General features: G+C 33.4%; 1 protein-coding gene across 2 annotated transcripts; it reads right to left on the bottom strand.

The window, feature by feature from the left end:
- Positions 1-2,814: 2,814 nt before the first annotated feature.
- On the bottom strand, positions 2,815-22,048 carry LOC124358921 (nascent polypeptide-associated complex subunit alpha). Of its 2 annotated transcripts, none has more exons than XM_046811181.1 (6): positions 21,917-22,048; positions 8,261-8,517; positions 6,548-6,667; positions 6,222-6,317; positions 5,299-5,460; positions 2,815-3,222 (listed from the first exon to the last, which is right to left on the bottom strand). In XM_046811181.1, exons 2-6 carry the CDS (start codon positions 8,504-8,506, stop codon positions 3,208-3,210), a joined length of 639 nt encoding a protein of 212 aa, XP_046667137.1. In that variant the 5' UTR covers positions 8,507-8,517; positions 21,917-22,048; the 3' UTR covers positions 2,815-3,207. The 2 variants fall into 2 exon arrangements, with proteins under 2 accessions (XP_046667137.1, XP_046667136.1); XM_046811180.1 differs by having other exon boundaries at positions 21,778-21,918.
- Between the last annotated feature and the right edge of the window lie 81 nt (positions 22,049-22,129).

Raw genomic sequence — 22,129 nt, 5'->3', positions numbered from 1 at the left:
TGCTACTGTGACGATAAAGCAGTGATTTAATGTTTTATAATTGTATCGTCAGTGATTTGGAAGTCAAATAGTATACAGTTAATCAGACGTATAATGATGAGTAGTAATTTGGAGAAATAGTCTTAATGGAAAAAACTGGTGAACTCTAGGAATATCTAACTCCACCCGAAAATGAATGTCACTATATACATAATGTATTTTTTATTTGCTTATCAGTTCTTTTGTTCCTGGAACTGGTAGTCACCATTAGACCTGAATGGATTCTATTGTACATAAAATCATCGCAATCACCACAAGTTACGTACCAAATGATTCACAAAGCTTTGTTATTTCGTTAGTCTTTGTTCCTTTCCACATACATCCAGCTATCTCGTGAATCATTGGAAATTGAATGATACATGAAAATAGCATTTTCAGTGTTCTAGTGCAGTATGTTTGATAATTGATGCTAAAATAAGTGATGTAGTTAACACTGTCCAACAAGTATAATAGGAAATATTTTGTTATTTTCCATAAATGTACATAAAATAAGCCAGCCAGCAATAAAAAATCTAGGCTTTACAGTACTACTTTAAAGTATTTTATTCATATTTTTTTTTTTTTTTTTGCTTTGGGATATTGGGGTGGATTCATAGATCCTCACACGTTAACCTGAGCTTATTGTGTGCCCCTTTGATGTTAGAGGGGTAAGCCTATCTTTGTGCCCTTAATTAGGCTAAGAAGCTTTTCCCCGATACTAGCATCTGGTTCGTCGCCTGGTTGTTTATCACCGAAAAGAGCCCTTCTCCTTGCTCCCAGTCTCTCACAGTCCAGTATTATGTGTTTTGCAGTCTCTTCAGACTTATTGCAGAGTCTACACTCCGAGTCCTCATTTCGTAAACCTAGAGTGTTTAGGTGTTTCCTGAAGTGGCCGTGTCCAGTGATCAAGGCAATCACTTGCTTAACCCGAACCCTGCCCAGCCCCATCAGCCATCTGGTGAAGCCGGAGCTAGAATCGGCAAGCAGTCTTTTGCCGAGTGCTTGTCCTTGGTGACTCTGCCACCGCAAGCGGTGTGTCTTCCTGGACCATTTGTTTATACTTTGGTAAGCGGCTGACTTGCTTATACCACAACTCGGTTCTGGACCGGTGTATGGCATGCTTGCTCCGCTTTTGGCAAGCCTGTCGGCGCATTCGTTGCCACCTATGCCTGTGTGGCCCGGTACCCAACCAAGACGCACACAGTTGCGTGATCCAAGCTTGCAGAGAGTGTTAAAGCACTCCCACACAAGCCTGGATCCAATGCTGTTGGAGTCAAGAGCTTTAAGAGCTGCCTGACTGTCTGACATTATACAGATGTTCATTCCCTGGTACCCTCTGGTGAGGCCTAGGTTGGCACAGGCTAGGATACCATAGATTTCGGCTTGAAATATGGAGCAGTTCCGACCCAAACTGCCGCAAAGGGCAGTTCTAGGGGATTGACTAAACACTCCATATCCAGTTCTACCCTTAATAAGCGAGCCATCCGTGTAACAGACAAAGCTCTTTCTTATTGTTGGGATGTTATCTTGCGATTTCCACTCATCTCTGGAGTAGAAGTCAACAGAGAATGGCTTATTGAATACGAACTCCGTTCTCATTATGTCGGAGACCATTTCGAGAATAGCGCTTGGGTTTACAGCTTCAGTGATGGCGCCATTCCTCCACAAGCCAGCAACCATCAGCCGATAAGCTGACTTACGCGCTTCAGCTTTTATATGGACATCAAGAGGTAGAAGTCCTAAAGCCACCTCGAGGGTCGCTGAGGGACTGCTCCTGAATGCTCCGGTTACAAAGATTGTGCCAAGCCTTTGTAAGCTTTCAAGCTTGGCTTTGGCAGTTACCTGATTCACCTTTGTCCACCAGACTAATGAACCATAAGTGATTTGAGGCCTTACAACTGCTTTGTAGAGCCATAGTGCTATATGGGGTTTTACGCCCCATGAGATTCCTGCAAGTCTCCTGGACGTCATGAGCGCCCACTTTGCTTTGTGCAGGATATTATTAAGATGATCATTCCACGTAAGCTTATGGTCTAGAGTCAGTCCTAAATATTTGACTGTCTTTGACCACTCAAGCTGAGTGGATGCGAGTTTCAGCCTAGAAAGAGACTCTAGGTTCTTTTTCCTAGTGAATGGTACAACTACTGTCTTAGAGGGATTTACTTTCAGTCCCTCTCCCTGACACCAGTTGTGTACATGTTGAAGGTTGGTATTCATGATATCAACAACAACATTTGTATATTTTCCCTGTACCATAAGGACTATGTCGTCTGCATATCCTTGGACTTTATTTTATTCATATACTTTTGTGATGACTTGAGTAGTATTATTGTATTCAGCAATCAGTAATAATATTGTGTACCAATGGCAGTTTTTTTTAAAGAAATTCAAGGATGTAAATTTGACTTTCTATAACATACTTTTCTTTCAAATAAAACAAAAACAGCTAATGCAGAATTGTAATTTTAGAAATCCTCCATACATCTATCAGTGGTCTTCAACTATGTAGACACCTACTAAAAAAAACCAGAAAGTTAAATAGTTATGTTCACATGAATGTATATGCCAGAAGAGTTGTGACAAAAGGATAGTCCTGTGGATTTGCAATGCCAGAAAAGACGTCTGACATAGGATGGGAAAGTGTTATTTTAAATAATTAAAATTGGCAGCTGAACTTATCTAAACTTATAACCTGGAAATCCAGACAGATCATCCATCATGAAAATATTAAACATTACAATAGTACATAGTAGTACGATAAAAAATAGGGAAGTATGGATATTGAATAAATACAAATACACTATGAACTATTTTTATTACATACAAAATAGTTTTTAAATATTGTACAATTAAATCAAACAAATCTCTAAACCAGTTCAATGAATTGCCGCCAGGTGGGTAACAATAATGCCCCTAGATGTTAATTACAACCATTCACAAATTAACAAACTTGGGATTTTACTATAAAATACCTAATCCCAAGTACACAAAAACTTTTTTTATGGATTTATGGTATTATATACAAAATCCTGAAAACATTTTAATTCAATGAGATTGAGCATATGTTAATTTTCTACAAGCTCTTGCAGGACACAATAATAAAACCACTTAAAATAAGAGGAATCGTTGAAATGAAGTTAGAACGTAGACTGAGAAGTGATAATATAAAATATTGCCTAAACAACCATTTCACATTGTGAGTTCCTGAAACAAAAGAATACACGTTTTAGATATTAATTTAAAAACCAAAATACTTACTTAAATACTAGAGAGAAAGTACATAATCTAATACTAAAACGTAACATGACTTAACTAATACTAATATAGTCATATAAATGAATCAAAATCTTAATATTGAGTATAAAGTAAAGTTAATCTCAGTTCTCATTCTCAGTTAAGAGAGACCATAAGCTGCCAGCATTGCAGCTGAGGCTCCAAGTATAACATTAAGCAAAAAATAATATAAATAGAAGGAACTCATCTCATAACAAAAAAGAATTCACTCAGAAAAATAGATTTTTGTGTCTCAATGAAAATGAATTGTTAAGTAAACAGAATTTTAGACAATTTACTTAGATTAAGAAGCAAGGTTGCTACAGTCATTAAAAAAAAATGATAATATAAATATAAAACTTGCTAAAAATTAGTAAAATGACTAAAACATAACTAACATTGAAAACTGTACATATCAAGACAGTTGTGAACAATTTCATAATTGTGTGTTAGTGTTAACGACTAAACCAAAACAGATGTAGATTACTGCTTGGTCATCACTTTTTTATAAATAACTGATTAATGTTTTTTTTCCAATTCCATGTAATTTGAGTCCTGAGTATACATGTAAGGTTTTTGAAACATTAAATATATTGCTACCAGCTGAATATACCTGAGCAGAATACAATTATGTATTGTAAACATGTTTTCTTGCATTTTAGACAAATTAGATGATGCATTTCAACCTTTACATTCACTTTTGTAGCTTATATTTTAAATACGATTAAACAATTGGTTGGTAAAATTGGTTTAATTTGAAATATCAGTTTATTTTATGATTATGTACGTAAGACTTTATATATAGCAATATTCAGTACTCATTTATATATCTCTTTTACTTACTCTGTTTATTTTATTACTTATCGAAACAATATCAGACAAAACAGTATTTTTGTTTCTTGAGATCCTGCTTTATAAGAAAGAAACAAATGTGAAACTCATTCTTTTCTGAAAAAAAAACTCATATTCTGCCTTGAAAAGGTTATAATTTATATTTAACGAAATGGTTTCCCATAGGAAAATCCACATTAAATATAAATTATGAAACCATTAGTATTAACAGATAATCATACACTTAACAATTCGTTACCATTGAAATACTTAAGTTTCTGAAGTGAAACCAGTATTGGATTTGAGATGTTATAAGTGGGGCCTCGGATACATTAAAATTGAGATTCATATAAATCAATGTTTCTCTATGAACTGGATCTGTCTTTTACCAAAATTAGATTTTACTATAAGCTAATTTAAGTTTATTTTAGTAATAATATTTAACGCTAAGACACAGTTAATATAAAAAGCAATCCTCCGATGGAATGATACAATTACATTTGTAGTAAACATGTTACCTTCTTGCCAACCTTAATAGATTAACAGTCTGCAATCTTTGAATGTGAGGAAATTACTTTTATAAGAGACATGAAGCAGGATTTCGGTTATTTACCATTGAAATAAGCAAAAAAAAAAAAAAAAACTTAAACAGGACATGTGGTTAATAATTTATTTGTAACTGCTCTCTTATCCTGGTATCAAAGTAAACAAGAAATACGAACATAGTAATGCAAAAGTATAAAACAAAGTTTATCTATTACTATTTTTAAACCTTATTTTTCCTTTAATTTCCTCTTTTTTTGTTGGTATTAAGTCCAAAATGATTCTAGCCACCTCTTCAAGTGATGTCCACTGTCAAGAATGAGCACTTGTTTTAACAAAATCATAATGACATCCAAAATCTCTCAAGGTCCGTATGTATTTTCATATTGCCCTTCTATTCAGTAATTCAGATATTTTTTAGTATAAATGATCAACCATATTAATTGATTTTATACCTTTACAGTAACATCTTATCTAATTAAATTTATTAATAATTATATTTTTTTTACATTTATTTCAGATTCACTATAAATCATCCATATGTTTGTCCTAAACAAAACTCAATAAAACAGGTTGTTCCAAATTCTAAAGGGTAGAAAAATTCTTATTAACAACATATTAATGCTAACTTACCATGATTGCATTTACGATATCGTTTTGATTGTTCCGTAGAGCTTTGACAGCCTTTGCTCGACTGACATTGGCCTGGGACATGACGAGTTCCACGTCCTTTTCCTCCACCCCCGTCTCGTCTACCTCCTCCTCCTCACTCTCCTCCTGGATCGGGGCTACCAACTATGGAACAAGAACATTCAGCCACATCATTCGACAATACTATAAATACATCCTGATGTCTCATAATTTTAGTTATTAGCCCTAACAGAGACAATCACAATTCGTTGTACTCTAAATAAAATATTAATACTAATAAGCTCCAAGGAAAGGTGGGTATCTATTTTTACACAAAACAACACAAATCAGGCAACAACCTATGTCCCCCTTTTCCATCGCACTTGAAGAGCAAAAAAAACCCATCCTATATTGATCAAAAGTTATCTAACTACTATAAGAAATGAATTGAAGGGAACCACTCTCAACACAACATTTTAGTAAATGTAGCAATATATACCCTTGAACATTTTTGGATATAAGATAAGAAGACTGGATGGTTCAAAAATAACTTGATAATAAATATGACATTACATTCAAATTGCAACACTGCAACTGTTGTATATTTAATTACTGCTTTTGCGTAATTTCTAATAAAAGAAGTTTGCCTATCATCTAAAGTGGTCCCAGAAGTAATTGAAGTAAACACCTAGTTTCTCTAAAAGCCTATCTTATTACTTTTTAAGCTTCAAGTTCAATTCATGTTCATAAATGTGCGTGATTTAAACAAGGTGGGTGGTAGGTACGTAATAAATCGGATCTCTTATATCATTAAGCAGAAGTTAATATTCTGTTACAATTGTATGTTGAAATACCTTACAAAACTGAAATTAATTAAATTATTTAGAAAATGCACTTTTGAATAACTGGCTATCTGAGACACTTACCGTTGTGCTGCCTCCAGCGTCGGCTGCTGTGGTCACCTCAGGGGTCTTGAACTTCTCTGCAGCCTGGACCTGTGCCTGCTGACTGAGGTCCTCAATCTGGAGAAAATGTTCAACATAATGAATTCAACATGATACTTGCAATACAGGTGTTGTTGCAATGTACAATAATATAAGACAGTAGCAAGTGTGAAATCTTTTTTGATCGGCACATGTTTGGGTAATAATGCTGAGTATCAACCCAGCGAACAAGTTCAAATATTCATATTTTTCCTCCTAAATCCATTAATCTTATTCTAGGAAATGTTACAAATTGAATTAACACTCACCTTAGCTTCTCCAAAGACGATGTATGTGTCAGAGGCTGGGTTCTTAAAAACATCCGGTTTGTTGATGACAAACAAGATGTTCTTAGACTTCCTTATTGTAACCCTTGACACACCTTGGATCTGTTGACAAAAAATGCTATATCAAGTTTAATTAACAAAAGTAAAGCAGTGTAAAGCAGAGATTTCCCAACATGTGATTTTCAGATCAGAAGTGGACAAAATAAAAATAAAACTTCTTTATTCTGTAATCTTTGAGTCAGCCTAATTACTCAACACTTCGCAGTTAGATGTTGACCACCACCACAACTTTACCAACTCAGATGTTGTTTTGATTTAATTGCCTTTTTAGGTTCAAAATGAAATTAAGTACAGATACAATTATGTAATAATGATAACATACTAATAATATAACATTATATAACGTTCCCAGATGTTCAGTGTTTCAATATAAAAACACAATCCATGGTAAAGAGAATTTGAAATCAATATTCCATTATTTTTTATGAAAACAAACAGATATACGAGAGTATTTAAAGACACAACAGAACGAACAGTGACGAAAGAGTTATCGTAAAGATGTACCAGTGTCCTTTAATCTTATGATCCAAAAATCAATTAGTTCTTTCTTGGAACAAGAAGAACCAAGTACCAATTGCCCTTAAGATAAGTAGGTAGTAAGTCAGAACTAAAAGTACAATCACATAAAATCGGAAAAGGGGAATTCTAATTCAATACTATACCTCTTGTATATTTTTGTAGAATTTGAACAAAAATTTAAATACAGTTTTCATGATATTAATTATTCAAAGAAGTTCCTCATATTTTATATAAAAATCCTTAAAAACAAAATGAATTTAAATAAACTAGTGCTGTCAGATTAGAAGTCAACAATAGTTGAAAATATAGATCAAAATTTATTTTTGGTTGTTTCTGACAATTTGTAACTTAAAAAAATTTCAAAAAGCTTTGTTGTACTAGTTAATTGCTACCAAAAAAGAAACTTGGTAAACTTCATTGGTCAGAGACTGTTGATTTGAAATGGAACAGGCAACATCTTAAAGCACAATTGGATGGCTTAATGGTGGCATGGAAGAGGTGTGAAAACTGTCTGCAAACCACTGATACCCTACCACTGAGAACAAAGACAATGTGCTTCCCAAAAATATACAAGAAGAATTCAAATATCATGTTGTTAGTAACTATTTATTGTTTATGTGGTTAGTAAAATTTTAATCAGCCGTGACTATAATTTTTAATTTATTTTAATAGCATATGCTACGTTATTATGTTGTTTCTTTGTACCTTACCAGAATCTTATGGTTTAGAAGCAGTATTTAGTTTTATTACCATAGTTGAGTGGTTACAGGACTTGATAGCCCTAACTCTGCCTTTTTAAAGGCATTTTCATCTCACTTCACAGTTTTTCACACTTTTGATTTAATGCTTTTCAATAATATATTGTTAATTATAATTTTCAATAGTTTAAAAACTACTTTGGTATGATTTAAATAGACAGTTGGTACAAACAAAAAATTACTTCTGAAGTGCAAGTAATTATAATAAACTGCTACAAACATATAATTTTTTAATTTTTAGTAATCTGATGGTATGTATACCTAAACTGACATGATATACTTAATGTACTACATCACAAGGATCAATAACAGTAGGCTAATACAATTATGTTAAAAAAGGAACAAACATGCCACTTACAGGCTTGAGGCCCAGTTTCGACATGATCTTTCGAGCCTTCTTCTCGCCACGAGACTGCTTTGCCTTGCTGACCATATCCATGGAGAGGCCAGAGGTGGGGAAGGCTCCTCCGGCTCCACCAGCTGCTCCCGCCTCCTCCAGCTCGGGGATTGTATCATCGGAATCGGATTCTGTCCCCGACCCCTGCCCTTCCTCTGACAGCCTAGCAGCTGCAAGGTTCTTCTGGAGCTCCTGGAGTTCTGGCATTTTGTCAGTCACTGCAACACAATGGTTGAAAATGAACTTTAACTTCAGCATATTTGTTTTACGAATATTGAATTTGTATTTTACGTTGCCCTTGTCTGTTTCACTGAAATCACATAGATAGTCAACGTATTATGTTCTATATAATTTCTATCGTCAACATCCCAAAATTATTCATAGATGTAGAATGGAGTTTAAGAGCTGGTGTGTCAAAATTATAATGAGTTTTTCCGTATCAGAACAAAGTTAAACCTCAAACAGTTTTACTAACTTATTTTTAGCTGCATAACTAAGGGAGATGTTTCATTTTAATGATATACTTTAAGTATCCAATTAATTATATATTTAAAGTATAGCAAGTATATAGTTTGCGTATAAATGGTTGGTTTGATCCTTATCCAATAAGGATCCAAATTTCTTAGTTTTTCTTAATATTTATGGGTTACTCAGAAAAATCTCATACTTACTTAGTTGTATCTTATTATTTAAATATTCACTTTACAAAAAAAACCTAAAAAGCATTTGGATTGCCAAGAAATTATACATTTATAAACATACATTTAAAAGGAATCACAAATAAAATTAAAGTATTTTGTATAGCAAAAGTAGGCTAAAATTTTTAAATTAGTAAAAGTATACCAAATTACCTAAAAGTGTGAATTTTCTTGCAAGATTTAAAACATTAATTTGTACTATTAGTAAAAAAAGTGGCACAAATCTAAATTTGACGTTTTTGAGTTATGCCATATTTCCACATTTCTGTTTTGAGTTCCCAGCGCACTTTAGAGTTTGCTGGGACTCCTACAGTCTAAACAAGAACAGTAGCACTTCTGACTAGGTGTGGTGAGAATTGTTATTGTAAACTAACATATTTACACCACTTTTGATGCTAAAACTCTTGCATGACAACAAACACTTATTTTGTCTAGACTAACACTTTTTGACATATGCCTCTTTCCATAACAAAATTGCCCTGCCGATAAAAATTTGTGTCAGTTTTAATACTTTGTAGTTTTGACGTATGTCTCTTTTAAAATGACCCTAGGGAACAATTACCCAATCCAATAACAAAGTAGAAAGAGGAAAATTCCCGAACCACTACTTATGATGTGGACGTCACAGTTGCTCTTGATGTTGAGACTGTACTGCCCAAACAAAAAAACGAACCTTCAAAGAGGACGAAATCTCTGTTGTTAGATAATCTTCGACAAAAATATGAATTGTCGTCCAAATGTAAAAATGAAGTGGATGCCGAATATGTCAAACCTCCTTGAGGTGATAGTTGTAGACCCAAGTGTTTCTCTTATTGTGACTCGTTATAGCTTACAAGCAGTTTATTCTTTATTTTACAAGTCAAAATTTAACTGCTTGAACTTTACGATTTGTGAATTGGTAAAACATCAAGTTTTTTTTGTTGCGCATTGCATGAAGGTGAAGGTAGGTGAGGCGTTAATGAGCTAGGAACATGTGTGTTCCAACTTATTCAAGAGAAGGCTGAACCTGTAAACGATGACAATTTTGAATTGGTTTTATACTCGGACAACACTGTAAAGGACAGTTACAATTTACATTTTTGCAGTCTCTGTTCTTAAAATAAAATTCTCGATACAAATTATTTAAAGGGAATACTCAAAATGAAAGGGACTGTGTCTGTACTGTTATATAGAAAGCAACTAAAAAAATCACCAAAATCAGGTCCTGTGTTTGTATAGGAAAAATATTTTACAATCATCTGAAATGCTACAAATCGAGAGCACCTTAGAAGGCCTATAAAATGTGTCACCTCAACTTCTACAATTTAAGAAACTACAATAAACTTGGATTTATCGAAATAACATTTCCTATGATGACATGGTCCTTTTCTATCTTGTAGTCGTTGATACATTTACTGTTATCGAGGTGATTGAATCAAAGAAAACGGAAACATTTAGGGCAAGCCGCATTAACTTCACCCTTACAAATCCCTATTTCACATGTAGAATTTTTCCTCTCGTGTTTGCAACCTCGACTAGAGGAGTTCAAATAAAACTATGTTGTGACCAAAGTCACAATTGCTTTTTTCAGCATGCTCTTGGCATATCAAAATGTTGCAGGTGTCACAAAGCGTATACATATAATTATTGCAAGATGCAAAATCACAGTTTGGAAATTCGTCATCTAAAAGGCTATCATTGTTGACAATACCTGAATTATCATTCACAGTATTGGTAGGCTTGATTAAGTTTTCTTGGAATATTGATAAAGGTAGATCGTCCTCATTGTTACTAAAAACCATTTTCAAATGAAAAGTTTTACTAATTTATAATCAAACTGCTTATTAATAAAATAGGCATATTTAAGAAAAGAAAACTGAAAAACTTCCGACACAAACAACAATCATGAAAGCAAAGAAGCATGTACAGTACTGTCAAAGTTTGATTATGTTGTTTGTTATGTTCCTCTAAGCTAGCAGCTGGTTACAGGTAGTGCTGCCAACATAAAATGTACAATGCCATTCATTGCGTATGAATTGCACACTATATGTTATGTCAGTTACGTCGCTATGTCTTTTCAGGAAAAGGAAAGCATTATTTTTACATAATGGTGTAAGAACAGATATGTCTGTGTGATGATATTAGTTATAGGGACATGGTGGTGTACGTACAAATACAATGTAAGTTACAACAAATTTAAAGTTTAAAAATCTCCAAAACAGTTACAGATATGACAGTTTGCTATTGAATAGAGCGTGAAAAATCATTGGTAATTTCAGTTACGACACTATGTCTTTTGTATGACAATTTAATGAGCATATTGTTTTTTCGTTCTCCCGATAAACTAAGTTTTTTCGGCTGTGCCACTTTTCTAGTGATAGTGCGAATTATTATCACCATTATCATTTATACAGAAGAATATGAGTTGGTATACAGAAATAATGATAATGGTTTTGTTGAATAAAATTGAACTTTTATTTTATTTTTACTGCCGAATCCCAAATTTGTTAGGAAAATATTTACAATCAAAACAGTATAACTCTCTAAAATAAATTCAATCAAGAATCAGAAAATGTATTACATGAAATTTTCATTGGTGCTGCAGTGAAATTTCATTATGATGTTTTTACCCAAGTTTTTAATTTGTTAAGTTGTTTGTTTATGTGAATCTCGAGTATTTTGTATCAAAGTACTTAGCATTTCTTTCTGAGTGTAATATTGTATAGATTACACCACAACCTGTATTCAGATGTGAATAAATACATTAAGAAAACTTTTAAAAGGCTCCCAACAGGTCTTCTGTCAAGGGGGAAACGTATACAAAGAACTCGAGTCTTCAGCCAGTTCTAGGTTTAAACTGTTGGTATTGGAGGTGTGGAGGTGAAATAATGTAAACTCACCAAACCTAATTGTCAGACCTGACCAGCTTACCTGAGGACTGACCGTCATAACTGTGGGCCGACTAACCTACCTTAGAGCCAACCAGTCAATATAACTTTCTTATTTCATATCTGCTCAGCCTTAATGTTTTCATTCTACATTAGAACATATACTATAGGAAGAGTTCTCAACAGTGTTGTTGCAAAAAATTTGGATTTTCCTAAAATAAAAAAATCATTTCCCTGCTACAACGATATAATCCACCAATGAAGTTCAATGTCTGAATTATAACATCTAGGCCATCTGAATCAGCTGTAAACACAATCATAAATTAAAGAATATTTGTTAACTTCACAAAAAGTGATTGTCAAAATTCCTACACTTTTTATTGGAAATTAATTATTGGTGCATGCGAAACAAAAGAGAATTCATGGTCTATTAATAGATAAAGCAGTTGAAATTTGCTGAACATATTGAATTCGTCTGCAAAAAGGTAAGCTCTTGGATATTTGTTACCTAGTAACCCATACCACAAAGTCGTTATGAGAACGCCAAATCATGCAGCCCAGCTGTTACTTAAATGACCGTGTCCAGGTAGCCTAATAGTAGTGAATTTCCCAGGGGGACCTGATAGGTTGTTTTCGGCGGTTTGTGGAACTGCTGAAATCATTGAGTGGTGCTTACTTGTAATATGATTTTACCACCAGATTACAGTAGCCACCTGGTAGAAGCCACTGACTCAAGGTCGCGTTGAGCGCGCATCGCTTTGCTGTCAGAATATGCTGCCACATTATACTAGCCATTCCTTTTATACTGCATACTGTGGCCATATTTATCTTGTGAGAGTGACTTATATTTGTTGAGGAACCATCTAGTTTGTTACTGTTGTCCAAATGTCATGCAATATTAAACGAGTCTGCCGTAGTGAGGAAATAAGACATTTGATTTAGAAAAAGTACTCAAAATATTGACTTGTAGAACATGTAGTCCTTTTTTATTAAGCTTTCAAATGTAAATAAACATTGTTTAAGAGATTTGAATGACTTTAATTTTTTACTCGTTTTGGTAATTTTTTGGATTTCATCCATTACTCATTTTATCCTATCAAAAGAAGACGTCATATGACGTCCAAATTCCTTAAAGAGTTATTCATCATAAGATTATTACTTTTTCAGATATAAAAACAGCTGAACTATACAATATGAAATACCTATATAACATATTTTGGTACAAATAGTTATATCGAGGATTTGTTACTCATGAATATCGATCATTTGAGTGTTCGGCACTATAAAATAAATAATAACCAGTTTATATTTTATCAGTCAGTCAGTCTAAATATTATACATTGTAGTGAGTTAGTAAATTTTTTATTCTATGTGTAAATGGGGCTCCACATGAAGATTTAGTCTCAGTTTACTTGCAACTTAGTAATGTCACTTCAGTAACAGCATGATGCTATTACTGAGATTGGATCAACTGGTAACATGTAACATGTATCAGTTCACTTAGTAATGTCACTTCAGTAACAGCATGATGCTATTACTGAGATTGGATCAACTGGTAACATGGTATATCAGTTTACGCAACTTAGTAATGTCACTTCAGTAACAGCATGATGCTATTACTGAGATTGGATCAACTGGTAACATGTTACCACGGTATCAGTTTACTTGCAACTTAGTAATGTCACTTCAGTAACAGCATGATGCTATTACTGAGATTGGATCAACTGGTAACATGTTACCACGGTATCAGTTTACTTGCAACTTAGTAATGTCACTTCAGTAACAGCATGATGCTATTACTGAGATTGGATCAACTGGTAACATGTTACCACGGTATCAGTTTACTTGCAACTTAGTAATGTCACTTCAGTAACAGCATGATGCTATTACTGAGATTGGATCAACTGGTAACATGTTACCACGGTATCAGTTTACTTGCAACTTAGTAATGTCACTTCAGTAACAGCATGATGCTATTACTGAGATTGGATCAACTGGTAACATGTTACCACGGTATCAGGTTACTGAAACATATTACGTCAAGCCTATTATTCTGTAATAGATTGTCCAAATTCACAATTTATAACAAGGAAAAAGTGAGCAAAGACCTATAAGAAAAATTTTTGAATGAGGGAGTAACTCCCTGAATGTAGGGAATCCCTTAATTTCTCTACCATAGATCTAAAATACTGATACCTATTTTAACAAAAAAAAGAAGGAATTTTTAAACATTAGAAGGCTGCAACATAATAAGCAACCACTAACAAATTCGAATCATGATTATCAATTATAATATTGATACTATCAAATACAACATTTAACCTATAAACATTCATAATTAATCATCGCCAGCTGTTTTAATTTCATTTACGTACCGAGTAGGCTAGTGACATCGGCAGGAGCAATGGCAATGAACTGCAATTATTGTCTCAAAACGTATATTTAAACATTGAACAATGTTTCAAATTATTACAAGATATGGCCCTTGCTCCTTTACATCTGAAATATCCAGTTTATAGTGAGGATATAAAAATGAGACTTAAACGTGGAAATCAAACAGTTTTTCACTGCAAGGAAAGTCAAAACAAACACAACGTTGTAAAAACGCACTTGAGAAAACTATTTGAACATTTTAAATTTGGTACAATGAATATACGAAAGGACTATTAATTAGGACTAAGTGCGGGGACAAAAGTCTCTTTCTCTCAGGAGGGGGGGGGGGGGAACTATTAACATACCAAAAATCGGTACTTTGGGATTATACCGACCACACCAGTATGAAGAACACAAAAATAGAAATTTATAGAAACAAACATGATAGAACGAAAAAACAACTCTTCAATTACAAAATTACAAACTTACAAGCATTTCCAGGTATTGTGATCGGTATTGTTGTCGCTGTTATCTTATCTTTCTCGAGAATCCTGATTACGGCAGGCCGCGCGGCATCACGTGATTTGCACGGTACATCATTGCCTTTCCATTACAATTCAATTTATATTTCTGATTAGCCCCTCTAGAATTTGATATTTTACTGATAGGTACTATCTCGAGGGATGTTTTTCTTTCGTCGACATCAGCGCGGGGCAGCACCGAAGGTGCTGCCGAAGCCCGCGCTGATGGCCGGAGGCACTCGCATTTTGGGTGGCGGAATGTGATCAAGAATAAAAACAAGTTTTGAGTGTTTTTTTAATAAAAAGTTTAGTTTGGTAAATGTTTGTTTTTGTTGAATTTTTGTGTTTGGAGAAATGTAGAGGTAAAACACGGAAGTACAACAAAGCGATGCACCAGCTGAACGGGCGGCGAGACTCTGCAATCACGTTATCTACTAGACGCTCGACTTTGACCTCTGTCTGAGGATGGGGAGGTGTTTGCGATAAGACAATTCCTGTTTTATATTGACGAAATATTGTTCTACGCTAATCTAGTAATCAGTAGAAACGAAATGTGAAATAACGATTCATGTCTGGGTGTGGTCGGTATAATCCCAAAGTACCCAAAAATCATGTACGATTTTAGTTGAAATCAAACTGATTATGACTTTTTAATAAATTAATGCCGTTTAGACAACATCAGTTTCTGCAGAAATACCATTTCTAATTGACTACAATAATTGGAAGTATTACGCCGCTAAAACAAAGTTTAAATAAAGTTTAGTTATTTTATATGATCGGAAACAAATACATTTATTTAACATATAAAAAATAGCTTTAATATAATACAGTTTTAAAAGTATAAAATATAATTCAGTTCGACACTCAAAGTAAAATCGTGCTTGAAAATTAATTCAAAGTGAAATTGTGTTTGGTTATTGACTATGGCGGCAAGAACAATGATGATGTACGTGTGTTCTTTGTTACAAAAGTAGTCATATAAGTTTATCCTTGAAATAAAAGGTAAGTAAATGTTTTTGTTATGTTAGTAACATTTAATAAAAATAGAAAGATTTTTATTTATCGCTAATATATTTATTTTTAAGATTTAAAACCAGAAAAACTATATTGTTAATTGAAATACCAATTACCTAAATTTTATCTGCCATTTTGTTTTCAGTATTTTTAGATGGTTATGAATATTAATGACGATAATCATTTGATTGTTTGTGGCCGTTTATTATACAATTATACAGCTATAATACAATTTTAAAAGCCTAAAATGCAATTCACAGGATTTCCACTCAATCTTAATCAACAAATTTATGGCTCTTTCACGGTATATACAGTACAAAAATAGTAATTTCAGAGGCGATAGTTTTTATGAACATTACAAGTAAAAATAGAAAAAGATTGTGTTTGTTTTTCACACAGAGTGGCCGATTTCAGGATCTAGCACCAAAAACGCCCCATGAGCACAAGCAATGGCCTAGATCTCAGCACTTTAGCATCTGTTCCGGTCTTGCATCTCAACTCAGCTTAAATACGGTTGCAACAAGCTTGTTTCGTTTCATAGACACGGCGAAATGGTGAAACTATTTAAAACTTTTTCTTATCTCACTAACAATGTTGACAATTTATACAGAAATGGATGGATGCATCTAAAAAATAGGAATTGATTTTAGGTCTTTGCTACAAGGGGCAGTATGCGCTCAATGGTATGGTATGTTGTCCACTAAAAAAATATTAGTATTGTTATAAGCATAAAATGTTAGATACCATTAATAACACAACGCTAAATTGTAGAAAACTACTAAGTAAAAAAATTGACATGTTTTTGAAACTAAGAGTAGTACATTTTTTATTTGGTTCCCCTATTTTAAATTACTCCTGCAGAGAAGTACAATCGTAATCCAATTACAATTGTACTAAAAATGTATAATGGTGAATGTTAAAATAACAAATATTTATAAACAAAATAAACAGGTAGGGCTTCATAGTTGATGACTGATTGTTCATGTATGCTATAGGCTTACATTATAGGCTACTCTTTCTCAAGCCCTAAGTATTTCAATACCAATAACATTTGTTATTACAAATAATGGATACTATTTAAATAAGATTGAATGTAGGAGAAATTAATTTAATCTTTTATTAAAAAGAGTAATTGGATTTTTTTTATTAATTAATTCATTTATATGTTAAGCTAGAATAAATTAAGAAATTTATATTCGGAAAAATTAATTTAATCTTTTATTAAAAAGAGTAATTGGATATTTTTATTAATTAATTAATTTATGTGTTAAGCTAGAATAAAGTAAGAAATTTATATTTCAGTAATATTTTTTTAGCAAATACTATAAAAAACAAAACAAATAAAAAAACTTCAAATTCTAATTTAGTAGTTAGTCTACAGATATCATATAAAATATTGCATATATAAAACGATAATATTTACATCAGTGTACAAAAATTAGGCTGATGTTTATATGTAATTGAGTATCTATGGACTCCTCTCCAACCAAATACACTGAGATCAATATTTCGAAAAAGATTGCCATATTTCGAACCCAAGAGGTTCAGCAATCGACTGGGACAACAGCAATCGACTGGGACAACAGTAACCAGAGTGAACCGTTCAATGCTCATCCAAACACTACTACGTCGCCCCCAGGACTGCGACACGCAGCTGTTGGCTGCAATCAAGTAATAGTAATAAGTTGTTGGTTGTATCTCCAAGCTCATGCTCGCTCAAGTTAACTGCTCTATTTGATCTAGTAAATTAGTATATAGCACAAAGACCGATCACCACGAGTAGGCTTGCATATTCTCCCCCCATATATGGACCAGACCTTATCAAAGTCATGGTAATGACACATGATGATTCATTTAATTGTGTGGTAGAAATTTTCACGGTTTGTAGGCTACATTAAATCCACCTTATTTAAGGTTTTTGTCCACAATGAACGAAATTCACTTGTTATTCACAGTTGTGTATGGACTCCGATTCAGTTGATATTGATATTGTTGCTCTAAATTAATTCAAAGTTAAGTCATGTGCTTGGTATTTGACTAATGGCAGCAAGTACAATGACGATTTGCATCTGTTCTTTGTGTCACAACGACTCAAGACAGTCTAAATAAAATGTAGGTGAACATAACACTGTTTTGTTTCCAATATTTTATAAATATAGTTATTTTATTTATTATTAATATTTAATTTTAAACATTTAAAACCAGCAAAACTATACTGTACGTCTTTAGACAGTCATGAATATCGAGGATTCAATACTCATGAATATCGTGATTCGATTGTAGTGGTGGTCTTTATTATATTGCAGGCTATTAGAATAAAAGTAAGAAATTATATTTTGTTCATAAAGCTACCAAAAACTTCTGACTCGCCTGCCTAAAGTTGGGTTAGTAGACCTTTCATGATTAGGTCAACATAACGTACATCTTTCTTATCTATTAATCCGCATTCGCTCCTAGTCTACTAATTAGTTAGTTAACCCTCCGGCTGGCAACGTCGTAAATTACGACTCATTTATTCCCACTGTGAACTGGCAGAGTCGTCTACTAATTACGTCATAGTTCCGATAATTACCGCTCGAATAGCATAAAAGTTATATCACTTTAATCACAAGATCCCAAGCCTTCTAATAATGTATTCACTTTTATATATATATATATATGAATATTTGTTCTTTTACTGACCGCTAAAAGCTCCCGACTACTTCCACGTGACGCGACTCGGCAACTGTTAGTGCTTGTATATAGTCTTGTTTTTTTTCAATTGTAATTTTATTTGTAAATAAGTGTTTATAACTATGTATTTTCTTTTTGTGCATAAGTAAGTGAACATTTTGCATATTTTATATTTTTTAAATAAAATTAATTTTGTTTTGTTTTAATGGCATAATATAAAAAAGTGTCGGTACTTTGGGATTATACCGACCACACCCAGACATGAATCGTTATTTAACATTTTGCTTCTACTGATTACTAGATTAGCTTAGAAGACTATTTCGTCAGTATAAAACAGGAATTGTCTTATCGCAAACCCCTCCCCATCCTCAGACAGAGGTCAAAGTCGAGCGTCTAGTAGATAACGTGATTGCAGAGCCTCGCCGCCCGTTCAGCTGGTGCATCGCTTTGTTGTACTTTCGTGTTTTACCTCTACATTTCTCCAAACACAAAAATTTAACAAAAACAAACATTTACCAAACTAAACTCTTTATTAAAAAAACACTCAAAACTTGTTTTTATTCTTGATCACATTCCGCCACCCAAAATGCGAGTGCCTCCGGCCATCAGCGCGGGCTTCGACAGCACCTTCGGTGCTGCCCCGCGCTGATGTCGACGAAAGAAAAACATCCCTCGAGATAGTACCTATCAGTAAAATATCAAATTCTAGAGGGGCTAATCAGAAATATAAATTGAATTGAAATGGAAAGGCAATTATGTACCGTGCAAATCACGTGATGCCGCGCGGCCTGCCGTAATCAGGATTCTCGAGAAAGATAAGATAACAGCGACAACAATACCGATCACAATACCTGGAAATGCTTGTAAGTTTGTAATTTTGTAATTGAAGAGTTGTTTTTTTTTCGTTCTATCATGTTTGTTTCTATAAATTTCTATTTTTGTGTTCTTCATACTGGTGTGGTCGGTATAATCCCAAAGTACCAAAGTGTCTTTTTAAATACAAAGTTTTGAGTTCTGACCATCAAACATCCACCATTATTCAGGTACGTCAAATTATAATTATGTTTATATTGTACAACATATTCTGCAGAGTAATTTGATGTATAACACTTTTGTGTTTTCTCCAATAATTAATTGAACAGGATAAAAAATTAAAAACTCTGCACGAAGCTCCAAAACAGGGTGCCAGTCAAGGCTCAAATGCGCGTCAGCCGGAGGGTTAAATCCGTTATTATTATTTTTTATTATCCTTAATACTTTTCTCACTAAATGTTTATGATGACTAGGTAGTTTAACGAGCTCCTCACGTGTGAGATTTAATGGGGTGATCAACTGAGGCGGAGAGAAAGAGTGGGGATGGAGGGGCCCCTCCTGCCAACTACAGATAGCCCGTGTGAGGAGCTCGTGTCAGTTTTGGATCCATCAGTATAAACATAAACATAACCTAAATGTGATAGTGACATTTTTTCTAACCACAATTGTTTTAGAGTTTCTTTACTCGTATTCTTTTTACTTACTTCTAAATTGGAATTAATTATATTAATATAGAACTTTCTTTATAACTCCAAAGACACTTTACACGAACATATCTGCAAAACATAGAAATTATATCGAATTAATTATATTAATATTGAACTTTCTTTATAACTCCAAAGACAAATTACAAAATGTGAGATGGTGCACAACGAATAAAATGTCATAATCTTTTTGTGCTATTGGAATATATTCAAATTAATAGGGCAAAAGCAACATATTATAATGTGGAGTCCTTAATTGGTAGTAAATAAATTAATAATTACACTACAAAATCTGTAATAAGAGTTATGTAATAGCTGTAATAAACTAAGGGTATTAAAAAAGATTAAAAAAGAAACTTGCGAGTAAATATTCAACCAAAAACATAATAATAGAAATATGACAAAACCAATGACAACTACCTGACTTAAATACCTAACATAGCACGTGATATCATTAATAAATACAAAATTTTGCTAATTATATTATATTACTGTAACTGACAAATTCAGTTTAAGATCATATATGAGTATATTTTTGGTTTACAATTTTAAACATTTATATTTATGTAAGAAATATTACACTTATATTACAGAAATTTTATGTAATACGGATGATGAAAATAATTTAGTCCTACTGATCTCTAATGCTACGAATATAAAGATTTGGTATCAATTTACAAAATCGTGACCATGGAAAGGTATGTTCATTTTTTTTTCCTGAAAACTACAATTTTTCCTGAAAACAATAGTGAAGAAAAAATTCGTCGGCAACGAAAATCAAAGGAGTTACGATTTTTTGAAATCCTCTGAAAACTCTGTTTTTGACAGTACCTCTGGCAATTTTTACTGAAATGATGACGTTAATCCTGTCAACGATGCCTGCCCGCTGCGCAGTGCTGCGCACTGCTTGCTCTTTTAGAAAAAAAAATTAACTCGAGCTTGCAAAAGTCGAATCCCAGATCACGTGATGCCCCTGATCCTTAACCCTCCAAGTGTTGTTCGACAAAATTTTGTCGGTTATTTTCCATCTTTAATGCAATAATGCCCGAAAGGCATCAATATAATACAATGATATACTTTCCCCCCAGTTTATATGCACCTGTGATAATAACACTTGGCTATAAATGCCCAACCCATGAAAAAAAAGTCCATTTTTCATGGTCACGGTATTGTAAATAAATACCAAAGATTTATGATACAATTACAATTACACAAATTTATTGAAGACTCATTAATTCGGATATAAAACGACTCATTAACCGTTCCGAACTGAGGTCGCTATTAGCCGCATGTACAGAGTTTGTCAGGAATTTTCGGGATTTATCGGTACTGCTCGGCTCTGTCCCCACTCTTTCTCTCCGCCTCGGTTGATCACCCCATTAAATCTCACACGTGAGGAGCTTGTGGTAGTTTACACCTAAAGATGGTTCCAGTTGTTTTATTGGTAGTTCCTAATCTCCATATTTAATAAATTGTTCATACTAACACGAATAAACACATTAATTGTACTCCACTTGTCCCAAAACCCAATATTTACAGTAAACCATCGATTTTATTATGAATTTATATTCTCTTAATACCAGTCTTGAAGTTTAAAGTGATAAAACCCAGTCTGCTTCAAGAGTTAAAACTACATCTCTAGAACAAAACACATGCTTCTTTGTTTACTATCAATAACCTATAACAGATCCTTTATTGATGCTTTTAATTGTAAGGAGGTCTCTTCGGAATTGTTTCACTGCAACACGAAACTATGAACAAATAAATAAATTATCTATAAGTAGGCTATTATAATGGACAATGGCAGTTTCTTACTTTGGATTTAGGCCACCTGCTGAAGGTCACAAATCAAACATAAAAGTTTTAGGGCACAAGAGATTTATTCAAAACTTATATTGGTAAACTATATTGCCAGAGGGTTTCACACAATAATATTTAAAACAATATAACTCACCGGTGAACTAGTGAAAACACGTGTTTGTATATAGTGGATAACCAAGATTTTCGTTGACTGAGAATGAAGGAAGGAAGGAATGAGTTGAGAATATCACAGATTATACTTTATTTAAAAAAGAGCCAATTGTGCTGATTATATCAGCTGACAAGTATGTTGGTAAGACAAATTACTGCCAGTAAGTATTTTTTTAAAGATACGGTATTACATAAT

The sequence above is a fragment of the Homalodisca vitripennis genome, chromosome 4 (genome assembly GCF_021130785.1).
Source record: "Homalodisca vitripennis isolate AUS2020 chromosome 4, UT_GWSS_2.1, whole genome shotgun sequence".
NCBI classification, from domain to species: Eukaryota; Metazoa; Arthropoda; class Insecta; order Hemiptera; family Cicadellidae; genus Homalodisca; species Homalodisca vitripennis.
Note: the sequence above shows the minus strand (reverse complement) of the source record. Positions and strands in the feature narration are given on the sequence as shown.